Here is a 27,549-nt window from a genome sequence, read left to right as displayed (position 1 = left end):
TGTGCCTCCTTGTTGAATGACGGATTTCCACCGCTCTTTTATCTATGCTGCTTCACTGAGACGACTTGCCGAAGGCAAGTAAGACGCCCCGCCCGAGCCATTATACTGATACGGGTCATCCAAGCGAGAAAGTTACAACTTTCTCTTTTAAGGTCTTCGGTGTGACTCGACCCAGGATTGACCCTGGATCTACCGCTCTCGAAGCGGGCACAGAGATGAATAAACATACATACTGCTCCCGCAGCGGACGCTCTATACTGTTTTGTGAGCACATCTAACAGTTACATCGAATGCACTATCCAATATAGCGTGGAAAAGTGTAAGAGAAATGTCAAGTGCGTTGAGAAAGCTAGTGCATCTTCTTGCACTGCTTTGGTACCCGGCAGCCACTTCACAATTAAAAACAAAGAATCCGACAGATGCGACAAATCCCATCTTGTGAACGAGGAAAACAAATTCTTTGGAAACAATGGATACGCTTTTTCCAGATTTTATTTCAGACAGAGCTAAAGTGCTTACGAAGGAATTACATTAAATTGAGGTTACATCGAAGGAAAGTTCAACTAAATGTGAAGACTGAACAAAACATTATTGGTAGACAAAAAAGGCTATTCAGTTACAAATAGTCAAATGAGGGAGAGATCACTGGTCTAACAAAAATAGCAGGTCAGTAAAGCTTCCACTAATGAACTGCAAGATATTGTTCAAGATACTGTTCTATTAACCTGTAGAACAGTAAACACAGTGGACTGGAAATATTAGGTCTAAAAACTTCCAAAATATGAAAAAAAAAATAATAATGCTAAACTATTTTGATTCAAAAACAATCAGGAAACCCCTGAACCAAATTTAAGACGTAACAGACGAATATTCAAGTTGGAACGGTAAATCGGAATGAATAGTACCAATGTTTAGATCAAAAGTAAAGTTCAAACAGAAAAAGGTGAATAATCATAATTGTTCTAACAAATTACAAGTACACAAGTAACTACACAGAGAAATGTCTGCTTCACAGACAAGGAGGTTGGAAAACCATGCCTTCAGTACAAAGCAGCGACTTTTTTTTTTTCCTTTCTTTTTTGCTATTTTTTTTTTTTACATTTTCATTGGTTTAATATGTATTTGGTTTGCCAGTGCGGCTGTCCAATGTGTAGAGGGCAAACTCACAATAAAAATAACCAAATTAACACATTTCTACCATCAGCTGGTGCACAACATCGACCGTGAAATTTGATCGTCAAACGTCCCTAATACGAGAGACTTTAAGCTCAGGTTACTTCACGCGTTACGGAGACATCAATTCTTTGAAATACCAGGTTTACACAATGAGCATCTGAGAAGGGGCTCATTGACTAACAAAAGCATCAGCCTAGTCTTTACATCTGCCGTTAATAGTAATTTACGTACATAGCTTTGTCAGTCGTATTTTTTTTTTTTTTGTACATACTTCAATCTAAAACCACTTTTTCAGCGATCCAGATGACGCTTTTCTCTCCTTATATATCTGGTGCCTGTTGCCTAGTCCGCCTACAGTAAACGAGAGCTCTTCACAAAGGGAGATAATTCAAACGCGAAATAATTGCGCGCGGGTTCTACTTGACGTTTGCACTATCACGTCGAAATCTGCATGCCACAACTGCACCAGGGTAGCAGACGATATATTTTCAGCTAGGTGGCGCCCCAAGGCTCTTGGCCCGTTGGCACCACGCAGCTCACTGATGCGTCACATCTCTGGTGCGACACTCATCCCGCAGCCTCTGGTGCCTTTGCCCACGCACAGGACGCAGGATATGCCAAGAAAAACCCTTGATAGAAAGACTACACCCAACAGTGATGGGTTCTCGCGAATACAAATAACGACCTATACCGTGTACGACGCGACTTAAGAGGTGAAAAGAAACAGTCTCTGAGGAAATCAGGAGACTGTCCCGGGGTGCGAGTGCCGTCACAGTCGTTGGGCCTCTCCCCCGATCCGAGGACATTACAAGAGAGCTGGCGTACAGCCACCTACAGGCAGAGGCGGGAGGGCACTGCCGGCCCGCCCTCATGTACACTGGCCACCTTGACCACACCTTCAGGGACCAGGTGTGACGGCGACCCTAGCTGCACGCCAGAATTTTCTCCAAAACAACGACTGATCAAAGCCTCCACACGCCCGGAATTTTGGTGAGGACATCTTCCACTTCTCTAATGACGACTGAGCACCACTGCTTGGGACCAAAGTTAAAAAGGTCCACTGGAAATGTTTCCGCATCAGGCGACACTAACAGTGAAAAGGCTTTTGGCGTTTCCATTTATTCAACTCTTTCATACTTTTGTCCTTTCACAAAAAGCCTATCAGACTGCGAATCGATACTTTACCTCCATGACTTCAACGATAATCTGATTCAATTCAATGTGGTGGAAGTTGAACTAATTTTTTCCCGCCCAGATTAGTTTCATAAATAAAACATTTGTTATACCAGTAAAGCTCTGTTGTCAGAGCGTAATTCACTATCACGAAATCTGTAAATTTAAGCATGTCACGCAGGCTTTGCCACTTCGCCATTGCTCTGTCGCAGGCCACGGTGGCATACCCAATTTAAACAGCGTAATTTCCGTTTCACGTTGGATTCATTTCACCGAGTAACATAGCTACGCGGACCGAAAGAATAGCGGCAACAGATTAACAAGGCTATGTACAAGCGACTATTTCACAGGCAGTAGACGTAAGTGTAACAGCACACATTCGTTTTTGCTGCTCGTTGTTTACCGGCAACACCCGTCAGAAAAGTGAACCACAGCAACGAAAATATTGACAAAGTAGTGTTCAACAACATACAAACCCTGATGATATGCATGCACATGTATACAGTTGTGATGTGCATGCCAGACCGAGCAGTAGGTAAAAGGGGAATCCCACAATGTTGGGCCCGTAATGGATCTATGACATCTTCAACAACAATGACCATCTGCGAAGGCTCAGAGTAAATATTGCCAGTCAAGCGAGACTGGTACAGAGCCAATCATAAAGGTTACAATTCCTTCTACAGACAGGCAATTCACATTTGTTTAATGGATAAAATGATAGGGAGATAACCCATGCTACTTGAAGCCACCTGAACACAAATCTGATGCAGAGGGCCGCAACTACCCATGAACTGGTTCAGGGAAAAATTCTTCACTGCTTTGAAGGTAGTTGTGACCCTAGTTGTGGAGTTTGGATATATCAGAATTGATATGCAGTCTACTTCGAACATGGAGAAGATCGAAAATATATTAATCCCAGGACCATTGAAATCTCAAACAACAAATGTGAACAACCTTCATGTACAAATGATGGCTATTTCAGTTACCAGAAATCCCTTAGTTTTCGAGCATATAGAAAATATATCACATCAGGATTTAATCAAGTCCGATCATGATTACTTATTAACGAATCAACCCTTTTCAGCCTAAAATACACAACTTGGCTTTGACATTGCAAGATTATTCCCAAATAACTGGTTAAGTGCCTTATACCAAATAGGGCGAGGTTCAGCCTTTTTGTGAAACCGCAATTACGATGCCAGTCAGTTCCAATGGATCCTCTTCGGAAAACCACCCTTGAGTTTCATGGATTCACACAAAGACTCAAACCGCCTTGTACTCCATGTTCCAAACTCCTCTCTGGATGGCACCCATGTTGGGCAGCGGCATTCTCTTCACATCCCTCACATCCCTAGGATTCTCTTTAATAATTGATCTCCAAACCCATCATGGGTTTCACGATTTCTTTATACTGCATTCCACTGTTACTTATGAGTGCAGCATTTCTGCCTTGAGCTGTAAAAAGGCAACTTTGATCAGCATGTAGGTTTCTGGGGACCCCCCACCCTCAAAAATACCCCCACCTATCGGGGTAACCGTGTACTGGGCGCTACCTCATGTGGGTTAAACAACTTTGTCCATCACAGATTGCCAAGGAAGGAATCCATGCTACAGACAAACAAGACACATTTGCAGAGGCATATATCAAAACCGATAACAGACCAGCTCTACTGATCCGTTATATCAGTCGGCAAGACCTTGTAAAATAGCAGTTCACACACCCTGCAAATATGTATAATCTTCTGTATAGAGGATCGGTCGTGCAACACCCACAACTTTTCAGCACCCCCACTGTATTACTATCAAAGGAATTTTCTATACACATAAGCCAATGTCTGTTCTTGATACGTTATGCGTTTCACAAACATTACGCAATATGGCCATTTAGATCTTTGCCAGAAGCCAAAGGATAGCAACAGCCAGCTTAACGCTACACGAATGATCCTGTCCAACTTTAAGGTTCTCACTATAACAGATCTTCCATGGCCTACTGAATTCTTCACTTAGCCCTTCCAATGGGGTCAATGGATCCTCTCCGCAAACCATCCGAGTTTCATGGATCCACACCAAGGCTCCAACCGCCTTGTGCTCCATGTTCCCAAACTCTTCCCTGGATGGCACCCATGTAGGGCAGAGGCATCCGCCCCATACCCCTCACTTAGAGCTTCCCTAGAATTCTCCTTAAGGTCCCCAAATGATCTCTGAACCTTTCTCAACCCTTTAAGGTTTTAGGATCTTAATACTGAGCATCTTTTTCCACCTAACAGACTTTCTCTACTGGACTCCCCAAAACAAGGCTTGTGTTTTTGTGTGGAGTTCCCCCAACCCCACACATTGCCACCTCACCCCACTGCTATCAAGGGGTGAACACTAGACTGAGATACTTTTTTGTGGGCCAAAAGCTTTTCCGTTAGGTTACTACCTCAGCAACCCAAGCTACTACAGACAAACTGCTCACATTCACAAAGTCCTCAACAATCATTGAAACCTTTCCAAAGGTGAACAGTTTTTTGTATATAGGATAAGCTCGACTCCACCCACAAAATTTAAGCATGCCATCCATTCAATTCATTTGGGCTGTTCCAATAAAATCGTAGTCAAGAAATGTTTTTCAACCTGGATATTTTGATCTAAAACATCTGCGTTCATCTTTTGTCTCTCTGTGCAAGGACACACACAACTAGCTTCATGCTAGGCAACTGTCCAAATTTAAAGTTCTCACTGTAACAGATACGCTGTGACCTACTGAATTCTCCAATTAGCCCATCCAATGGGGTCAATGGATTCTCCTCACAAAACCACCCCGAGTTTCATGGATCCACACCAAGACTCCAACCGCCTTGAGCTCCAAACTCATCCCTGGATGGCACCCATGTAGGGCAGAGGCATCCGCTCCAGACCCCTCACTTTGGGCTTCTCTAGGATTCTCAAGGTCCCCAAATGATCTCTGAACCTTTCTGTTACCCCATTTAGGGTATCATGATTTCTGTAAACTGTGAACCCTTCTCATTTTCACACCTTTTTGTGCTGACAACATTGAAAATGAACAGCATCCCACTTGGGCAACTCACTGCCCCATTACTTTGCTGAACTACTGTTAGCAGTATGCATCTTCCCCGGGTCTTCTACCAGACCTCTCTAAATCCCATACCTCCTGACAACTTCACCCTGTCCTGCAGACAAAATATAAAAATCAATGGGCTCCGGTCTTTGCAAGTTCCCCAAGAGACACTACACTACCTGCAAGGTCTGTACTAACAAACAGGATACCAGAAACATACTTGATGAAAAAAAAAAAAATTTTAAGGAGTAGTGCTACATTTAGAAGGATACAAAAAAAAAATAATAATAATAATTACAAAAATATTCTGATGTTGATCACAATTTGTGTAAATGCTTAAACAATGCTGATAGCCTAATCCTGGCAACAAAGATAAAATCTCAAATAAACATTTCTGCAACATGGCTGCAGAACAAAACTCTAGTAATGTAGAAGAACTCCATAAAATAAGCTATACATGTTACATAGAAGTCTGTTGATCAGTGTACAATACATAAGTAAAACCTTTGTTCAGGATAAAGTGCACCAGCTGATGTGAAAAACCTCAATCACCCCAAAAAAAAAAAAAAAAAGTTTTTTTTTTTCCATTATTTTTTCTCACATTGTTTTTGTTTAATCAAGGGCCAAAATCCTGTTGCATTGGTTTGATGGTGGTCTTTCCTAGGCGTTCATCTCCTGTTCCGCAGTCCTAACCTTCTGTGTCGGAGTCCAGGTCTATGGCATAAGACATGAACATGACGTCTCCAATCTGAGGGACCAGCGCATCTCCAGGAGGTACCACAACTAAACCAAGGAACATGAAAGTCCGGACCAGTGACGCTGTGGAAGCAAATCAGAGAAAAAAAAAAACAAAGGTCAACAATGGGTCTCACAGGTAACAAACAGTTTGAAATATGGTACATTTCCTCAAATTCCACCCCAACAAGAGCATGTTTTCAAACAGCAAGAATGTCAAAATATTGGTTTTGGTCTTGAAACCTACATCCTGCAAGTAGAACACCACCATAGAAAACCAGCATTAAAATACCTATTTAGACCACTAGAATTTTGCCAAATCAGTAACTTAGCAATGGGTGAAGCATTAAGCGAGTCCAACAAGTGCCACACACACCTTTTAAATAACACTGAGCAGCCTGCCTTCACACCTGTTTCGAAACTGTCAAGTATGGTGTCATTTCATGAAATTTAACTCTTGTGACTCACACATACATGACAAATATTTCATTTTTCCAAACATAAAACAATACAAAACTTCTAAATGATAATATTGAAGACATCCCCACTCACAGGATGGAAAAGAGAACAAGAGCCAACACCATGTGTATCATAAGAGTGAAAGGAGAGGGTTGTTAATGTTAAAATGGTGTCCAATAATTTCAACATTTACACGCAGAAGGTATGCAGCTTGGGTTTAATGGAGTATGCATTCATCAAGAGGAACCAATAATGATAAATGGATGTGCAGTGGGAATGTAGAAGACATAGTTAGGAAGGCAAAATGATCTTATCCTCATTTCCCCAACCTTTTCACATGCAATAACTTAGATGTGCAAACAATTCTGCAAAAAAAATTGCCTCTAATCTATCCATGGGATTGTTCTTTTCTACTGCTTACTGAATGGTAATATCTCGCACATATTATGTATGTCATGCCACTTTCTTTAAACAAAAATCTTAGCTGAGCGCATGAGAAAAGGTTGAGGAAACAAGGAAGCACGGCATTTACAGGGGTAATTGGATTTTGCCAAGGTCCCATATGGGTTCATACTGGGCTGTAAGGACTTCCTATTGGTAGAGCGCCAATATTGGAGAACAAAGTCACAGCACAATATATACCCACTAGACCAAGAACAGAATCCAATCTGAGAAATACACACGCTGACAGAAAGAAACCAGAAACGTCATCCAAACCTTCTCCATTGTTCACACAAATATTGGGCTCCAACTTCGTTCTTCCCTTAAAACTTTTTTTCCAAAGTTTCGATCTTAATTACTCCATCAGGCATCCATCTTTCAGCATTTACAAACAAAAGCTATCCTTCGAAGCTCCAGAGAGCTTTCTTATCCTCCATTTTCAAGGCTGTCAACTCGAAGTGGCAATTAAAAGGCAGCAAATGTCCGGCTCCCATGAAATATCATCACATACTTTTTACTGCTCAAAAAGTTACGTTAATTGTATCAAATAAGTAAACACCAATGCATGTATACATCATTTTACCTTAGAAACAAACTTTTGTAGGCAAAGTGCAACGAAACATAATTCTTCAACCTTTTCTCATGCTATAAATGAAATTTCTGCCGTTGATAACATGGGATTATTGATGTAATTGTTATGAATCTCAAGCTTTATAATGCACATTTCATTTGGTCAGGCAAATTATAACAAATTGATACACATTTTATAAATAGCACCCGGAAATTCTCTGCGTAATATAATTCCTTTTTTTCTGTTCGAAAGAAAGCAATAGCACTTCCTCTAGACAAGCAAAATTCATATCTAGGTCACAGCTGAATGAGGATTGCTGCATTTACATGTGAAAAGATTGAGGAATTATTTAAAGCCATGCTCCTAAAATAAAGCAGGTAAAATTAAAAAAAAAAAAACTGAACAGCAGCAGCAAAGCAAGAAGTAAACAAATTACTCCAATCTGAAGATGTATTCTTAACTTCTCAAAGCACAAGAGTTGATGTGTAAGGGGAGATAACTTTGAGCATCCGTTTGTCATAGGATATTTAGGCCACAAGCTAAAAGGCTTAAGGATCTGAACCAGTTAACAATTCAATTATATGTCTAAATTATTCTCACACAGGTATGCGACATTTCTTTAATCCATCAAAACAGGTTTCTTCTTTCCAATTCCTTGCAGAGATACATGTACAAGCACTGGTATTACTGTATAAACCAGAGTGGTTGATACACATTAAAGAGATTCCATCAACAGTATCTAATTCAGGTCATGGCGTTAAGGATGGGACTCACACAGTGGATTCACCCACCTAATAGAAAAACTAGCTAACCGATGTTTATCAAGCACTTAAATGCGATATTAATCAAGCATGCTTTGCAAGTTTGTTAACTTGTCACTTTCTTGGTACAACGGGACAAAACCCCCCATACGTGTACTTACCACGATCACTTCGGTTCTTCTTGAAGCAAACGATCACATGACTGCACTTAAGCTTTTCCTCAGCATACTCCAACAGAGTAACAAAGCTGTCAAAATGAAACAAAGATCTTAGAACAAATCTTACTTTTCCCATTTTCATTCTTCAAAGTACATCTAAATCAGCAGAAAGATCTTTTTCTGCTTCAGCTGAAGACACTGGGCAAGAAGCGACAAAGCAGCTATACTCCGGTCCCTGTGCAGGATCTCAGATAACTGATTCAACAAGGGTGTAATAGGGGTAGGTACATTTTCCAAACAACATGTACCAAAAAAATAAAAAAGATAACAGACAGACAGATGCACTGTCTCAAACGTAATTTTTCTTTATCCCATCATGAACTGAATCTTACGAATCTTAGCTGGTTTGGACAAGGCAGGGCAGCCCTGACTCTTGCAAACTGTCCTGGCCAAGAGGTGTGATTTTATTGTATTTGCTATACTGGACATGTCTTGCAAAGGAGTTTGTAGTCTCAATGACACTAATGGCAGCAAGCATAAAATAACATCTTTTAGTGGTTTTAGTTTGCAAGAGCCTCCACTTAGTGACCTTGCGAGAATGATACAGGACCTTTCTCAGAGCGATAAAAGGCACGGAAAATTACGCTCTGCTCCTCACCTTTCCTTGGAGCCTTCCGGGAGGATACCGTTTGGAATCTCTACGTAGAGTCGGCCATCCACGTACACGGTCTCCCATGTGACGTTCAGGTTGTCAGTCAGGTGAACGTTGAAGCACAAGTTCGAGGCAACTTGTACCGGCGCCAAGTGGTCCGGACCTTCCCGGAACACGACTTTGGCGTTGACAGGGGGCGCTTTTAAAACCCCCACGCCGTTGCCCTCTGCCACATTGGACACGAAGACGGCGTGGGGCACATCAGGAACACCACTGAGGCCGGGGACCCAGCGATATGCAATATCGCTTGTTGGGTACACTGAAATAAAAATAACAGCACGCCTTAGCAATTACTCAAATTACAATGTTAGACATGTACTGAATAGGGCACTGAGTACACATGTACCAAAATACAGCAGTCACAAGAATATTAGGTCGTTAACCCATCATGAAATTAATGATTCCTGTCACGAGGAGACCTTAAAAAAAAACAAAAACAAAAAAACAGCTCGCCTGTAGGAGACACATGAATGCAAAACTTCAGCTCAATACATAAAGTATTAAAATAGTGAATTTGGTAATTTAACATGCATCCAGAGCATCACCAATAGAACATCCGCACTGTGTCATATGCATGTAAAACTTCAGGTCAATACATGCTGTACCTTATGAGATACCACCCATAAAATTTTGTTTAACTTTGATTCTCATAAACAATACACTAAGTCAAGAATTTAGAAATTTACGGTAATTGTATGTACATACCCAATTTATGATGAATTATCCCCCCTCGTGTTATAGTGCTCTACATGTATTCAAACCCAATCCTCGATACCTGCAGTATTAAGATATCACCCCTCACATTTTAAAATTACGTTCCCCGTTATAGTACGCAGATGCTCAGGGTACAACATAAGCTAAAACAAAAATTCAGCAGTAAGCTGTCTGGGAGAAAAACAAAATGGAATTTCAGGAGCACACTAACCATACGCCCTACACTGTAAGGAGTACAGAGCAGGTTATCAATATGACTGAAGATTTCTCCACCAATCAAGGCTTAGTATTCAGCAGGTTATCAGATAATGTACACACCTATATCCGGATAATGTATAGTGATTGTGCAATATACTGTACAGGAATGGAAACATCCTAAACCATGAAGAGCCAACCATCAATTATTACTCACATCATTTGAAAACCTTTAGATATAAATGAAAGGCACTAAATGGTCTGGCAGTATTGATTCCAGAAAAACGCATTAACCCAGAATCACTGACGATACACTTCCAATGTATTTCCTATAGTCAAAAATCAATGTCAAGAGTGAACTACATATACACCACAGTGATGAAGCTCACAGGGCTTTGAAGCAAGGGTGGCCATCTTCAAGAAAAGCATTTTGACATGAGGCAAGTCTAAAGGCCTAATTAAGAAGCGACACAGGAAAAAAAAAGACACCAAAAAATTAAAAAAAGAATTGGAGACGTTTTGGTCACAGTTATTACACACTGGACCGTAACACTGCAAGTATGGCATATGGATTCAAGCAAGGAAAATTTCAAGAAACTGAGTCCTGATTTGGTTGAATCTCAAGTGATTTCTCATACAACCGCAAACTCTGGCCTCAGAAGCCATTTTTGACAGGAAAATGGGTGATCTCTCCCGCTTGCCTTGCCAGTGATGGTGATGTGAAACAAACAAGCGTTTAGGGTAGAGCAATCACAATTTTCTTCTCTAATTTTCAACTCTATCTACACTAAAGGTCAAGAAATTAAACTTACGATAAAGCCGTTTTTCATACAACATTCTTGAATGGCTTCAAATGTGCTGAGAGTTTTTAATCTATGGCCTTAATGAACACCCAAAGCAGTAGATTCTAGGTAACAGTCAACTGGATCATTATATTATGGCTGATACCACTCAAATCCAGACTATCCGGCAACCCTTTCAGTTTTACAGACCAGCCCTCAGATGTGACATAATATGTGAAATCTCGATAAAAAACTGCTTCAATCTTGACACATTTTACACTGCGGAACAAAGAAAATCAAGACCATTCAATCCGCTGAGTCGGTAGCATTTTGCTACAGAACGTGTCTAATAATCTTTTGATACGCCCTATACATAGCATTTCCAGTTCCCTATTCACCTAATTTGGAAGTTCCATGGAGAACTGAAAATCCATTTACAGTGTAAAGAAAGTGAATGGAGGAAAATTAACCCAGCAGAATATTTTGCATAATAGAATTGCTTACACCCTGTCTACAAACCACAACAGCGTGATTTCCAATTTGAATATAAAATGAAATGGAATCCTGCGAATTGGTGAAATGCACGGAAACAGTTCAGGAATTTTTGCCATTTTCCTCCACATTAGATTTACTTATTCCATTGCGTCCAAACAGCATACTTTACAAACAGTTTACTCTTACAGAGGTCCGTTGAACAAAAAAAAATGTTTGCACACTAACACAGCAGAATCACCCACATGATCATTCTCTAGACCAATCAAATCACAAATTTTGCACCGTAAATCTTCTTTGTTCATAGCTTTGAGCATCTGGGTTCCTCGCAGGGACCAGGAGGTGATAAATAATGCAGAGGTGATAAATAACGCAGAGGTGAATGGCGAAATGAAAAGAACTACAGGACAAAGACACATCAAATCTGAAGGTTAGGCACGTTCAGATTACTTTTCCAGCAAAGATTTTCTAACCTATAAGCTACATTTTCTTTTATTCATGCTAAAATCTTATTCAAGCCCAACATTGTCTGGGTTAAATTCAGTACTCTAGTCACGTGATTAAAGAGTGTGCTAATGAGCAACTATAACATCACTTCAAAACTATGAATATGTCTGGTAAATTAGTGACAAAAATTTTCCCCGGGACATAGCAGTATGCACACCACACTGGTGGAAGAAGAGTTAGCCAGTGCATTCATCGGTTTAACACAATCCTTAATACGGAATAATAGCCTGAAAGATTTGAACACGTGTTGCTCCAACCAGCAGAATTTTACTCATAAAAGGCGGCGCTAGTGTGAATTAGGACTTGCGCGACGCAAGACATGTTGCGTTCTGTGACATATTTGGTCTACCCACTGCGACGTTGCACTGATGATGCTGTGGTGGAATCTCCAGCGTCACTGAAATGAGTGAGTGCTTGGGGTTTAACGTCGTACGCAACAATTTTTCAGTCATATGACGACGATCACTGAAATGACGTAATACATCCCACTTTCAGACTTCTGCCACTATCCCATTAGTGGGAAGGGCGCATGTGATCATACAAGAGTAGTTGGGCCACAACGCCATCTTCTTCACCTATCATGTGAAATGTTAAGTTTACGTTGCTGTCAAGTGGTAGAGTGACGCCAATTCAGAATGAACATCGGAGAAGGGGCTCACTGACAAACAAGTCATGGATGAATGTAGTCTTCACAACTTCTAATCTTTCGGGTGCTTGATTCCAGTCATTTGTTTGAAAAAGACAGGGCAAGGCTTTATGTTGAAGTGGGATCAAGTCAAAACGCCCTCTACTTTAACAACCTTTACCTAAATGTCGGGTCCAACGAGTGTGCAGTTGATGGCCTACAACAGCAACACTGGTCAGTCAGTAAGCGCCGTGCACATGTACCCATTCCTGTAAGTCTAGGTATTTTAGGAAGTACACGACAAACATCAGTAGGCCTAAATGTGTGATCTTTGTCAGAAATATCATGTCCACAACAGATCCCCGTATTCAGTGCTCTATACAACAATCATATTTACATGAAATCAGTTTACAAACATGTAGAGGGCGTTCTGACTAATTCGTTTACAAACATGTAGAGGGCGTTCTGACTAATTTGTTGAAGTGCTAGACTGAAAGAACGGATTAATCCTCGGGTTAAAGACCAGTTGTCAGAAACGCTAAGTCCACACAAGCATCACAGGCTGCCTCGCTGTATATGGGGTAAGGACACATAAGGTGGTTGTACGAAACAACCCCAATGTGATTTTGACACAAGGGGCCCAAATTATCAAGTATCACTCCAAGTCTGAATTGCGCCACAGCAATAACTCTTTAAGAAACGATCCAGATAGCAAAAATCCACTTATGGGATGTGTGCAAAACAGCATATTTAGTATTTTTTTTTTTTACCACCACCACCGATTTCACACTTAAACAGTAAACAGTAGACAGTACAAATCATTACTGATTCCTTCCACAGTGAATTGAGTGTTACGCTACATTAGTGATAACATTACCTCACAAACTTGAGCAGTTAAACAAAAGTCGTGATGTTTACTTCAGCTGGATTTACCCTACATCCTGGGTTTCAAAATGGCGACTATGGTGGCAGGAAAAATACGGACACGTCGCGGAATTTTACAGACAGAAAAACGCATCTCTGAACACCTCATCACACTTACATGTCGGTGCTTTGTAATGAAGGCATGTTTTCTTCTTTTTCTTCCGTTTTCGGGCCAAAGTTCTCGGCTTTTACGATGGCCTCAGAGGCTTTTAACATCCCGTACTTCAGTCGAGCTTGAAGCTCGCTTCAAAGTTTTTCTCCGTCTGCAAGGCACAGGAAGTTGTCATTTATTTATGGATCAACAAAATGACGTCATCGTACAAAGTCTGAATTTTTTTCTGAAGATTAAAACTAACGTACCAAGGAATAGTTCTTCAATAACTGTGGAATGTATCTAATTAAATATTTTTTTAAAGAGAAAAAGGCTTATTCTGGAAGTTCGTATCAGGTCATGTGACCAGTAGAGCTCGTCCAAAATGGCTGCTGTGGCGCATAAAGGTTCACCACAAAAGTATACATCAAGGTTTGTTGAGTAATGCTAGGGTTGGTTTAGTCTGAATGTTGCTCTGTTGGCTGCTGTCAAGATGCGTGCATCTTATACAGGAGTTGTGTGTCCCAGTTTAATGATGGTTTCAAGGTTTCTTATTCAAACTCATGTAAGGTGACACTGTTCGTAGGAAGTCACACTTATCAAAACGGTGATGATATACCACTTCAGAGTTATTGCTATGCAGCAAAAATTCCAACGCTCATCGTAACATCGGTGTTACGTATCTACTGTCACGTGGAATTTCAGCTGTGAAGACGACAACATGGTAACTTATTCAGGTGAACGCGTTGGGGATATCTGTTCCTGTTGAGTCACATCAGCGAAGTGGGAAAACCATTGATTAGGGAGTGGACTTTCTTAATAATGTTGCTGCATGAAGGGAAGGTAAATGAAAGTTACAGCATATCATCTTCCAGGTTTTACCCAGGTACAATTTGCGACAATGGTGCACACACAAACTATGATAGCTCAGTGATCATTGGATCAACTCAGGATAACGGTTTGCTTTACAATGTGTAGATGAGTATAACTCTTCGTGGCAGTTATGTAACTAATTAAATATTTTATGAATTAAACATTGTGTGTTTTTCAGCCTCAAAGTTGGCCCAGGAACACTTGTATGCTCAGAAGCAGAAATAGTTGGCGATGTGACAATAGGTAAGCAGAATGCTGATAAGCAAGTCAAATATTGAGGCTGTTGTAAAGACAAGGCTGCTGCCTTTCTTGCTTGAAAACCAAATTCTTCTATGAATTGGCATCCCTCTGTCGCATGGTATCAACCCCAACTTTACAAATTCCAAATAAATAGGAGGACTGATTGACGATACCGGTTTTGTAGTTTTAAAACAGATGTGTGAAAATAATCCATGGATTTTTATCTGACAGACATAGTGCTATATATATTTTCTAGGACTTGTGTGAACCACTTCTACAACCCCAATGGTGTAATGTAGCAAGTGTATAAATTAATGGAATACTGCGACAGTGAAACGCTTGTACAGCCCCAATGATGTAGCAAGTGTATAAATTAATGGAATGCTGCGACAGTAAAACACTTGTACAGCCCCAATGATGTAATGTAGCAAGTGTATAAATTAATGGAATACTGCGACAGTAAAACACTTGTACTGCCCCAATGATGTAATGTAGCAGGTGTATAAATTAATGGAATACTGCGACAGTAAAACACTTGTACAGCCCCAATGATGTAATGTAGCAAGTGTATAAATTAATGAAATGCTGCGACAGTGAAACACTTGTACAACCCCAATGATGTAATGTAGCAAGTGCATAAATTAATGGAATGCTGCGACAGTAAAACACTTGTACAGCCCCAGTGATGTAATGTAGCAAGTGTATAAATTAATGGAATGCTGCGACAATAAAACACTTGTACAGCCCCAATGATGTAATGTAGCAAGTGTATAAATTAATGGAATGCTGCGACAATAAAACACTTGTACAGCCCCAATGATGTAATGTAGCAAGTGTATAAATTAATGGAATGCTGCGACAATAAAACACTTGTACAGCCCCAATGATGTAATGTAGCAAGTGTATAAATTAATGGAATGCTGCGACAATAAAACACTTGTAAAGCCCCAATGATGTAATGTAGCAAACGTATTTTAATGGAATGCTGCGACAGTGAAACACTTGTACAGCCCCTGTGGTGTAATGGAGCAAGTGTATAAATTAATGCAACCTGCGGATGGTCATAGGTTTCCTACCATCATAATGCTGGTCGTCGTAAGGTTTTGAGTATGGTGTAAAACACCAATAAAATTAATAAGTAAATTGATTGTAGTGAAAAATTTCTAAGTGTGGCATGAAGCTCACATCGAAGAAGTAAGTAAACAAAAGGGAATGAGATTTCCAATGATGGAGAGAGGCCAGAAAATGAACTGTTGTGTTTTGTGTTGCTTAGGTGCCAGAAGTATTGTTCACCCAAAAGCTCAGATCATCGCTGAAGCTGGACCAATCATCATCGGGGAAAGCAATCTCATAGAGGAGCAGGCTGTCATTATCAACAGGTGAGAAGTTCAAACTGAATAATGTATGTTGCAAGCAACTTTAGCCAACAATTTCAGCTGTTCTACGTGACCACTTGCAACTGACAGATGTGACCTAGAGGATAGAGCGTCTGCCTTTGTAATTGGCAGATCCAGGATTCTGTCCGGAATCGAGTCATGCCTAAGACTTTGAGATTGATAATCTTGGAACTACATCGCTTTGCACACAGCAAAAGACAAATAGGCCTAGTAGTGGTTGACCCAGTGTCCGTAAAATGTGACTGAATCATGTCTGGTGTCTTCAACATGGCATTCCAGTGAGGCAGCACTATAGAAAAGTTTCCGTTGGGTTCGGTCTGCTACAAGGAAACACTGTCGTGATATCAGTGAAATAATGTTAAACCCCAATAAAATAAACAAAGTATACTATTTGCAGATTTTTGATATCCCTGTCATTCTCAAGGTTTGGATTGCAGGAGAAGCCTGTGACCAGAACAATGCTTCAGTCTCAAGCTTTTTTTTTCTTAGAAACCGGTATAGTTGTTATGGAAATCTTCACACTGTGGATGTCAGTGGAACAAGTTTACACGGATATTTGTTCAAAGTTGCTGTGAAGCGGTAGATCCAGGGTCAATCCTGGGTCCAGTCTCACCTAAGACATTAAAATAGGAAGTTGTAACTTCCTCGCTTGGTGTTCAGCATGAAGGGGATAGTGTAGTAACTGGTTGACCCATATCAGGATAATGGCTCGGGCGGGGCGGCTTACTTGCCTTCGGTAAGGTGTCTCAGTGAAGCAGCACTAGATAAAAGAACGGTGTTTTCTTCATTGTTTCTGTGGGATTTATGTGTAGTGATTATACATTGAATAAAAACTGTAATTATGTTTGAAGTTGTGCGCTTTCATTTATGATCTTTACAATTTTATTTTTTGAAATGTTATGAAATGCGCTCGTGCTACATGTATTTTGACGGTAAATGTAACATACGAGTCTGTACCTTGATTGCATGTGGTAACAAAAAGGCTTAAGTATCTTGTAGAGTAACCTACATGTATTTAACATTTAACAGTGCATGTATTTAACAGCTCCTAACTATGTTTAGGCTTACCTTGCTCATGTGCTTAGGTAGTCATCAAAATGGTACAAATACATGGTGTACTCACGAAGCTTTCAAGATTAGCCCACATCATTGATTGTCTATACAGACTTGCTCAGTTGCTGACCAAATTGCCACCAGGGGAGTTGAACAGAAGAGTGATGTACACAGAAAGTGAATTTAGCCCCAGCAGCCAGTTTTGAGAGATTAATTTTTTCTTACTGTTTACAATTTTCAAAACCATACAGTGTATATTTGACGCTTGTGAGTATGATTTACTTACTCAAACACACCATGCCTATTGTTCTTCAGTTTTGGCAAAGTGTCACTGCTGGAAGCTAATTCCAGGTTCCAGCATGACACTTCTGAATATTCTATTTAAGCCTGGGATTAAGACAGACATCTGTCTTAATCCCAGATTAATCCTACAATAATCTGCTTTGCTGTTGCTGCCTATTAAACACCCATGATGTTTTTTCACACAAGTATAGTGAACACCAAAACATTACTGTCCAAACTGAAGAAAAATAGTGGTATCAATATGTTTATTGATATAAATATAAGTTATTCATATACATTTTGCCTTAACTTTTATTCAAGTTCACAAATAAAATTTGACAGGCCTATCAGAATTCATCTGGGTGTTGGTTCAAATCCTGTATTGTTAAGCATAAATTAACAGAGTGGAAGGAATTTCATGAAGGCATTTTGTAGTCACAGAGTCAGAAAAGAAAAGGTACACTGTGTCTGGTAAGTCAAAAATTTGAATAAAGTGTAGGCCTAATGGCGAAAATGGGAAATTATTACAGGATTTCTATTTCTGTGAGAAAATCTTTCAAACGAATCATTTTTTCCTTCATGCGTTTGCTATGTGGGTGCTTTCCCAACATCGTTTCGTACAAACTACAAATTCTCCACAGTCATATGGTCAAAATATAACTGTATCATGTTTTTTTTTTTTTTTTTACCACTTCTGTAGATGAAATTCATATTGTAATACCACGTTGTCGTTGTTGCATGGCGTGCCTGCGTCAGAGTGTCAGTTTGGTTTTCTAACTCACTTAGCGGCAGATAATTTTTCACTCGCAAATGACTCCTACAACGAGGAAAACCTTCTGCGGAATAAACAAAAGATATTTGTCCATCTTTTAACTTGTTATGGAAGATGAAGAATGAGCTAGTTTTAGCCGTCGTAGTGATTGATTTCAATCTCGTATGAGCTCACTCGTGAATCACTACTTTAAAAATATTGCCACGTTGCGATCAAAAACACACATCAGATATTTTAGATCAGTTTGAGAGTGTGACCGTACATGTAGTCTTGACAAACTCACAGTTCGAAAGTAAAACAGACTTGTTCAAGATGGCGGATAGCGCTCAAACTGGAGATGACGTGCACTTCTTACGTTTTCACTGACACTTCTGTACTTTAACTGGCATACACTTAGATGAGTTGCCATGCTGGCAGGTGTCTTAAAAACCGAGAAAATCTGTAGTCCCTGCCTTCCTTTACGGACCAGAGCAATGCGTGTTTCAGAATCAAGTTTCAAGATGGCAGACTCGGATGTTTTTTCTTTTAGTTTGAAGCTAAGTTATCATGTGGAGGACCATTATCTATAATATCATGGTTCACGTTTCTTTTTTACAACTTAAGGTTTAGTACTCTGATATCAAAATTGTCAAAGTATTAAATATTAAGAAGTTGTTGTTTTTCTTATTTGAGTTTCTCTTCCGAACCTTCCCTTGGGGTTATCTCCCTTGACGAAAGTGTTGCACCCAGTCAATCAGAGGTAGAAACCGGTGAGCCGCTATGAAAAAAAAATCGTGGACGAAGACCAATTGACTAAATTTACTTTTTTTGTTCACAGAGCCTCTTTAAATAGTCAGCATTTTTATTTAAGGCTATGCTCAAACATTTAGTCTTTCTCTGTGCTCATGTTCATATATGATCAGCCCATTTGTGTTCTTGCTTACACATTTTTTTTTTTTTTTTAACTGTTGTAGGGTTAAAGAATTAATAATCTCTTGTCGGGTGTATCCATTACAGACAGAATAACTCATGGGCCCTTTGTGGGTTGAAACCTAAGAATTGTATTGAAAGACATCTGGTCATTAGTTCCGAAAAAATAAAGTGAAAAGAAGAACTATAGACTCATTTTTCAGCCATTGAGCTCTAGTTTAGTATTTGTATTTCAGGGCCCAAGAAGGATGAGTAAAATCCAACTACCCCAATCCCCTAACATTTTGATATATAAAAGAGCCACTTCCAGTGCAATTTGTGCACATTTTTGATTTGTTTTTGGAGGCAAAACAACATTGGTTGGATGGACTTATTTCAGGGCTTCACCAAAAGTATAATTTTATCAGACTACACAGAATAATGCCTTCAGAATATGTGTAAGTGAACACTTTGCAAATGTGTGAAAAGGTTGAAGAATTACAGTAATTCTCATCATTCAATCACTCAACCAGCCAGTCACAGCTTTATCCGAGCATAGTAGAGTATAAGGGTAACTCTGAGGAATTTTGAGGTGATACTATGGTTGTCATGTTGTATCAGGTTGGCTCAGACAAACACACCCAAACTATCACAATCAATCAATCCATCAATCAATCATGTAATCAATTAATCAATGAACACATTGTCTTACAATATCCTGTCAATGTTCAGGTTTCAGGCTCCCTAACTGAGGAGCAGAAAAATCCACCCAAACTGTTATTAGCAATCAATCAATCAGTGATGCAATCAATCAGTCAGCATGTTGGCTTACAATACCCTGTTCATCTTATTGTTTCAGGTACCTAGAGGGAGTGGAAAAATCCATCCAAACTGTTATGATCAATCAATCAATCATGCAACCAATCAATCAACATGTTGGCCCACAATATTCTCTTCATCTTATTGTTTCAGATTCCCAGAGGGAGTGGAAAAATCTACCCAAACTGTCATGATCATTGGCAACCATAATGTCTTTGAAGTTGGAAGCCGTATCCTTTCTAGTGTCCAGTGATGTTTCCCTTTTCCAGAAAAGCTAACAATCAGGGTGTGATTATGATTGTTTTTCCATTCCCTGCTCAGTACTGTGTAACAGTTTAATGTTGATACCACACAGTTCAAGTGAATTTTCAAGTACCACGCAGCCCTAGTATGGACTTTGAGACCACACGGTGCCATACGGCTGCTATTCATTCACATGGGAATATCTAGAGGCATTTCAGTTCTGGAAAACACTTGCATTTCCCGAAAAATAATCCAGATGTTTTAGAACTAAGAAGTAAACTGAACGAAGATATGATAGTTTACCAATGAAAAGTGAAATTTTAATTTTGAGATGCATTGGTCACAGTGTCACCTGTCAAATTTGGGGTCAGAATTATCATTTTTCTAGATATGGCCCTGGTTCATACCACATTATTTAGTGCAGATCTTAACTTTTGTGGTAGCACATCGGCCCTCCGAAGAGACACTATTGAAACTGCGCAATACCAGATGCTTTCTGCATGGTAATATCATCCAGTTATTGGGCACAAGGGTATTTTCTGTTTTGTCCTGTTGTTTTTTAACACAGGTTAAGATAAAACATCATAGTCAGAATATATAATGACAGAACAGTAGTGAACTTGTAGGAACATGGGCAAATCATGCGATTGTGCTTTACTCTAGAGGACTCCAGAGACTCCAGAGACTCCAGCTTCCCTCACTCACGAAACTGACTACATTATCACCAGTCGTATCAATAAATAAATTTACTTTATCTCACTTGATTGCCGGGAATCTTAACTCATTTCGAAGTTGAACTCATTTTTTATTACCACCCCCCCCCCCCCCCAACACACACCCCAACCAAGTTAGTATAGTATAGCAGTATACTAGAATCACCTCATCTGTTGTCTGTAGATCTAAGTGATTTTTGTCCTTGTGCCTTCTCACCAAATACTGTGCCAATTTCAACGAAACATACTATGCATTTTGCAAATCATCTGAACTTCTGCATGCTTAAGTTTTATGGAAATCAGGTAATTATTTTCATAATTACTTTTTATAATTACCCCTGTTTAGACTTTGTGTAATAGTGCTTTTCCGTGTATTCATATTTTGTCTGTGCAACTCTTCCTAAAGTTTAGATCTTATTTCCAGGAAACTTGGTGCACATCTTCTCCATTATCTAAACTTGTGCACGGTTAAGTTTAACACATTTCCATGAACACCATATAGATTCCAAAACCTTGCTACATTGCTCCATATAAACTAGATGTGCCAGTAATGTGATCAGTGCGCACCTTGAATGTCCCATGAATCAAGCTGTATGAAGTCAGTCTAAGCAACATGACGGTCTTTCATTTCTTTTAAGGTTTTCGTAATAGTTTTCTTTTTCCTTTTTTTGGAAACGTTGGCGAATGGTATCTCAAACATCTCGATTCTCGTTTGTATGTTTCGCATTTTGGATACATGAACTTAACTTAAAATCAGATAGCGATACATGAACTTAACTTAAAATCAGATAGCGATACATGAACTTAACTTAAAATCAGATAGCGAAGCGTTAAAAATTGGTGAGCACAACGTCATAGAGGCCAAAGGTAAGTAGGAAACTTTAATTTAAGGTTTTGGATCATTAATATTTTTGAAGTTGATTTATTTATTTATTTGATCAGTGTTTTACGCCATACTCAAGAATATTTCACTTATACAACGGCGGCCAGCATTATGGTGGGAGGAAACTGGCCACAGCCCGGGGAAAACCCACGACCATCCGCCAGTTGCTGCCAGACCTTCCCACATACGGCCGGAGAGGAAGCCAGCATGAGCTGAGACTTGAACTCACAGCGACCGCATTGGTGAGAGGCTTGTGGGTCATTTTGAAGTTGAAAAACTACTGTAGATCTTCAGCTTTTTCAACCACTAAAGCACTTTTTTGAACGGAAGTTATGCATACAGTTATTATGAAAATGATGCCAAAAATTATTTGTTTGTGTCATTGAAGATGCAAGCTTCATTAAACTGTGCTAATTAAATTGTATTTCTCTGATCCTCATAGCTCTGTCAGAATGTTTCAAAATACTGGTTGAAGAGGTGGTTGTGTAGGTTGAAGAATTAGGGTAAATGATGTAGTTTTGACTTGCAAACTGTACATTTTATTGTTCAATACAGTACAGTGCAGTCTAATACGGTACAATGCAGTTCAATGCAGTACATTGCAGTAGAGTGCAGTTCATTGCAGTACAGTTCAGTTCATTGCAGTACAGTGCAGTTCAATACAGTGCAGTTCAGTACAGTACTTCACAGCTCAATACAGTGCAATTCAGTGCAGCACAGTTCAATAAAGTACAGTACAGTTCAACACAGTATGGCACAGTTTAGTACAGTGCAGTTCAATACAGTACAGTACAGTTCATTATAGTGCTGCACAGTCCAGTACAGTACAGTTCAGTACAGTACAGCACAGTTCAATACAGTACAGTGCATTGCAATTCAGTATAGTGCTGCACAGTTCAGTACAGTACAGTTCAGTACAGTACAGTGCAGTTCAATACAGTACAGTTCAGTTCATTATAGTGCTGCACAGTTCAGTACAGTACAGTACAGGACAGTGCAGTTCAGTATAGTGCTGCACAGTTCAGTTCAGTACAGGACAGTTGCCCACAAAAAGAGAGATCAAATTCTTACAGCAATACTTGGATCATAACATAACACATTCAGTTAATGAAATAATTAGTTATCGAATGTTTTCACGTTTTAGACCTTCAGTGAATACTGCATGCCTCTCCTAGGCAATATGAAAACATTTGATGTATAATATTATAGATAAAAGACTCAGTGGCTGAAATGGTGACCTAGGCACCTTTCACCAATCTGCGCGCTGCGGGTTCAAGTTCAGTTCATGCTGACTTCTCTAGTCGTAAGCCGGGAGGTCTGTCAGCAATCTGCAAATGGTCGTGGGTTTCCCTCAGGCCCCCATTTCCACCCACCATAATTCTGACCATTGCTCGTATGAGTCAAATCTTCTTGAGTATGGCGTAAAACACCAATCAAATATATAAAATAAGATGCAGTATTAAAATGGGTGTATTGCAGAAGTGGGATCTGACTTCTCATGGATGGTCTTGTACATATATATGTTTTTCTCCACACAGCCCGAGTGGGACGTCAGACAGAGCTAACCAATGGCTGTATTATCGGGGCAATGTGCTCAGTGGCCAGTAACGAAGTCTTACAGGAGAACACAGTCATCTTCAGTTCAGACTGCGAGAGACGCATACAGCAAGATAAGCCACCAGTAAGTTTCTGTGTCAGGCCTGCCTAACAGTCTAAAATCGAACACCTCTGTCTTGATGCTCAGCGCAATGGTTTGGAGGATGGTTTGCACTAAAAACCGGGAGCTGACTAGCTAAACTAGCAGCATATTAGAATTTTTTTTTATGGGATGCACATGCAAGGAAATTCATACGCTTTTCAATGGTATTTGTTTGATATTTAAAGTTTCTTCTCCTTCAAAGGTGGAGAAAACCTAAAGATGAAAAAGTTGGAAAAGTTAGTTATGTATGGTCTTAGATATTTTTTGTTTTGATTTTTCCATAATGCAAAAACAACCACTTGAAAATAATTTGATTATGGCGGGTACTTGGAACGTCCTCTTGGTATATATACTAATAGGTTTTGTGTAATAGTATTGTAGATGAGGATCTGACACATGTTCAGTAAAATATATTTGTGCTAGAATTTCGCCTTTTCAGCTAACAAATATGTTCAGCATGCATTTAAACCATATTCATAATCATGATGTTTACCTTTACCATAATTCAGATCAAGTGCATGTGTTTGGATATAAACAACAAATTTACATTGAAATAAATTCATTATAGGCCTACTTTCATTACACCCTGATTTAAAACATTATTATGTGAAGATGTTATATACCAAGAGGCGGTCCCAAATATCCACCATACAAAAATATTTTCAAATCCTCTTTTGGACAAAAATACTGACGACCCTATTTGCAAATAGCTTTTCACGCTGTTTAATAAGATATTTGCGAAGCAAGGGGGATAATTCAGAACTACTAAGAATTTCTAAATAGTATTTAGAGTGACCTCCCCTGATTTAGTTTTGTGGCAATTCACTTTATTCTTGTAGTAGATTGTCAGTCTGCTGAAGGGTAGATACAGCACGAGTTCAGTGATATTAAACGTTTTAAGTAAAGTATCAGAAAATGATGAAAATGGAACTAAACATTGGACTAAACTGAGTTAATACAGCATGTATTATAAAATATTTCTATTTATTGAGAATGATACGGAGGTGAAAGTTTTAGCTGTAAGGATAAACAGGGCACCTGAGCCTATTATTTTCGGGAAATTCAATAAAATTTATCGATATATTCACACGTAAAGCAGTTTTCAACTGTCAGATTTAGCTCCAAAATAATAATATTACCAAATGACCATGTAGGCTAAAATCTGAAGTACTGATATATACATAGTTGAAATATTTAACCTGCTACATTTTCTCTGAAATGTTGTTGGTTGGGAGGCGGGGGTGGAAGTAGTCTAGGGGTAAGGATCCTTATCTGTCAATTTCTAAGACACGTCACGAGTTGGCGAAGGGATGACAGTGGTGGACATCTGGCTTGCATACGTCTGTGGATGAACAGTTGTCTACATTGCACTTGCTAAAGGCTGGTGGTTTTCTCTAGTCATTCTGTAATCATTCCAGCATTTAGGTGCTGGTGAAATGTGTATTTACATATATATTGCAGAAAATGTCGAATTTTAAACATTGTGCGTTCCAGAAATATTAAAGCTTGTGTTGAAATCTCAATGAAGGGAGGTAATTCAAATTGACCAAGAAGTATTTACTCATATTTAGAGTAGTGTCCCTTGGATGGGTCCTTGGGTGCAGATTTCACTGTTTTTGTTTGGTAACTAGTAAATCAGAGATTGGAATTAACTTCAAAAGGTTCCTGGTGAAAAGGATTAGCATCCTTTGAGGCTCATTGATTTTACTCAATACCAGATGATCCTTGAGGTAAACAAAGGGGTACATGATCAAACATCTGTATCATTTACTTTCATTTAAATGCCTAGCATCTTTTGGTTTGATCATTTGGGACTAGAAATTATGCACAGGGATTATACCTCTATCACTGTCATCAAATTAGAAGCCATATTTTGACTGTTTTATGATTATTTTGTATAGGTAACTTGTTGGTCAACAGGTAACTGAATCAGGTGTAGACAAATTAAGGCCAGTCAGGTCAGTGCTTGTTCTGTGGAAGCTGTGATTTCAAGTCCAGCTCATGCTGGCTTCCTCTCTGGTTGTAAGTGGGAAGGTCTGTTAGCAGCCTGCGGATGATCGTGGATTTCCCCCGGGCTGTGCCCGGTTTCCTCCCACCATAATGCTGGCTGCTGTCGTATAAGTGAAATATTCTTGAGTACGGCATTAAACACCAATCAAATAAATAAATAAATAAATAAATAAACCAGTACTTGTTCAAATCAACTGGTTCAACCAAAATTCAGCTAGGCTCACACGTGATAAAGTATTTCTCAAAAACCTTATTGATTGACATGCATTTAATTTTTTTAATGTATTTATTTATGTACATGTATTTATTCATTTGATTGATGCTTTTGTTTTTTTGCTTTTATGATGGTGATCAGTGTTATGGGTGGAGGAAACCAGATCATGTAGGGAAAACTGCCGACCTTTGGCAAGATACTGACAAACTTTCCCACATACCGTAATGGTGGAAGGCTAGAAGTCTTCAATTTTAGATTCGAATTTTAGATTGTGCAAACGGTCACTCATGGACTGCTTGTTGTCATCATGGCCCCAGAGGCACTGAGAGCAGAGGAATCTTCATACTCCCCTACTGGTTTAAAACCTGCATCTCTTGTGTACCAGTGATTTTGAAGGCAAGCCCAGATAACCACACAAGCTGCTCCCACCAACCACTGATAATGGCAGCCAAAAGGCAAACCAGTGTCTTGTATTTTCAGTTGTTTGCTTTGCCTTTCAGCCTCAGACACTCCAGTTGGATTTCCTGACAAAAATTATCCCTAACTACCATTATTTGATGAAGTCTCAGAAACTGGGAGCCAAATAGGTGAGTCTGCTTTCTAACAATGTCGGAGAAATACAGCAAATAAGTTTGATAGCTTGTTATCATTACCTCTGATATAGGTCAGTCTCATTATCTTATGAAATTCCAGTGATCAGCTGATCAGTACATTGAGTTTTGGACATACTCACTATATACTGTACACTCTAGTTTGTCTAACCCCAATCAAGACAACCGGCCCGGATAGCACGGTTGGTAGAGCGTCCGCTTCGGGAGTGGTAGATCCAGGATCAATCCTTGATCGAGTCACACCTAAGACTTTATATATATATAAAGAGGAAGTTGTGACTTCCACGCTTGGTGTTCAGCATGAAGAGGATAGTCTCAGTCTAGCAGCACTAGATAAAAGACGGGTGAAACTCCGTCCTGCGACAAGGAGGTACATTACGTACACCCTAAGGATTCCTTTGTCGTCAAATTGGTAAGTACGACGTTAAACCCCAGGCACTCATTCACTTACTAATCAAGACTGGGTATTCTTGCCTAATGCACATTTTCAGATGGGAGCAATGCTCCTGAGTGTGTTGGAGGTGAGCCTCCCGCCATAATGCTGGCCGTCATCGTATAATAGAAATATTCTTGAGTACGGCGTTAAACACCGATCAAATAGATCAATAAATGATTCTTCTGTACTGCAGTTTGTGCAGCCAGGGGGTGATTGCTGACAAATGCCATGAGTTATTTACTGTAATTGGATGATCTCCAGGCTGTAATAGCTTCCATTTCTCTCTTTTTCCAGTGTCCTGTGCAGAGGATGGAAGATTCTTATTTATTATGTATATTTATCATTTCATGTTTGAAGATGTACTGATCTTCAACAACCTGATTGTAGACAACGGTGTTTCATTATGTACAGTATAGGCTGCTATGTAACTAGAGAGGACCAGCTTTTCATGGCATGATATGTAGACAAATACTTAACCCAAGAAAATGCTGAAAATCTGTGGTGTTGGCAGTGTGATTTTTTTTTTTTTTTTGTTCTGTTGGGAAGTTAATCGTCATGTAAGATGCCATGTCAGGTCTCAAGACCACAAAACAATCTTGGATTTAAGTCAAAATACCAAACGATCTTAGATATAAGTCAAAATTTCATATCACTTCAGAAGCTGCTGTGTACACGTAGACCTACATCATACATATTATACAGAGAGAAATCTCTGTGCGAGTTTCATGAATGTTTCAGTATAGCTCTATTCACTTGTCAATTGCGATTTGTTCTCTTTTGATTTACCTGGCATACAGTTGCATTAAATATGCTATGCATAACAGGTTTTACAGTTGTCC

General features: G+C 39.4%; 2 protein-coding genes across 2 annotated transcripts; one reads left to right on the top strand and one right to left on the bottom strand.

Annotated features, from left to right (window-relative positions):
- Positions 1 to 474: 474 nt before the first annotated feature.
- LOC135463199 (ornithine decarboxylase antizyme 1-like) lies at positions 475 to 18,683 on the bottom strand. Its single transcript, XM_064740513.1, is given in 6 exon segments — positions 475 to 6,229; positions 8,539 to 8,624; positions 9,194 to 9,450; positions 9,452 to 9,506; positions 13,605 to 13,749; positions 18,550 to 18,683. Coding segments are annotated over 5 exon segments (627 nt in total). The 5' UTR covers positions 13,703 to 13,749; positions 18,550 to 18,683; the 3' UTR covers positions 475 to 6,098.
- Positions 13,933 to 27,533, top strand: LOC135463200 (dynactin subunit 6-like). Its single transcript, XM_064740514.1, has 8 exons — positions 13,933 to 14,009; positions 14,629 to 14,693; positions 15,964 to 16,069; positions 20,055 to 20,131; positions 21,677 to 21,724; positions 23,279 to 23,421; positions 26,164 to 26,250; positions 27,005 to 27,533. Exons 1-7 carry the CDS (start codon positions 13,963 to 13,965, stop codon positions 26,248 to 26,250), a joined length of 573 nt encoding a protein of 190 aa, XP_064596584.1. The 5' UTR covers positions 13,933 to 13,962; the 3' UTR covers positions 27,005 to 27,533.
- The last annotated feature ends 16 nt before the right edge of the window (positions 27,534 to 27,549 follow it).

The sequence above is a fragment of the Liolophura sinensis genome, chromosome 2 (assembly GCF_032854445.1).
Source record: "Liolophura sinensis isolate JHLJ2023 chromosome 2, CUHK_Ljap_v2, whole genome shotgun sequence".
In the NCBI taxonomy this organism is placed as follows: Eukaryota; Metazoa; Mollusca; class Polyplacophora; order Chitonida; family Chitonidae; genus Liolophura; species Liolophura sinensis.
This window is presented reverse-complemented; position numbering and strand designations above follow the sequence as displayed.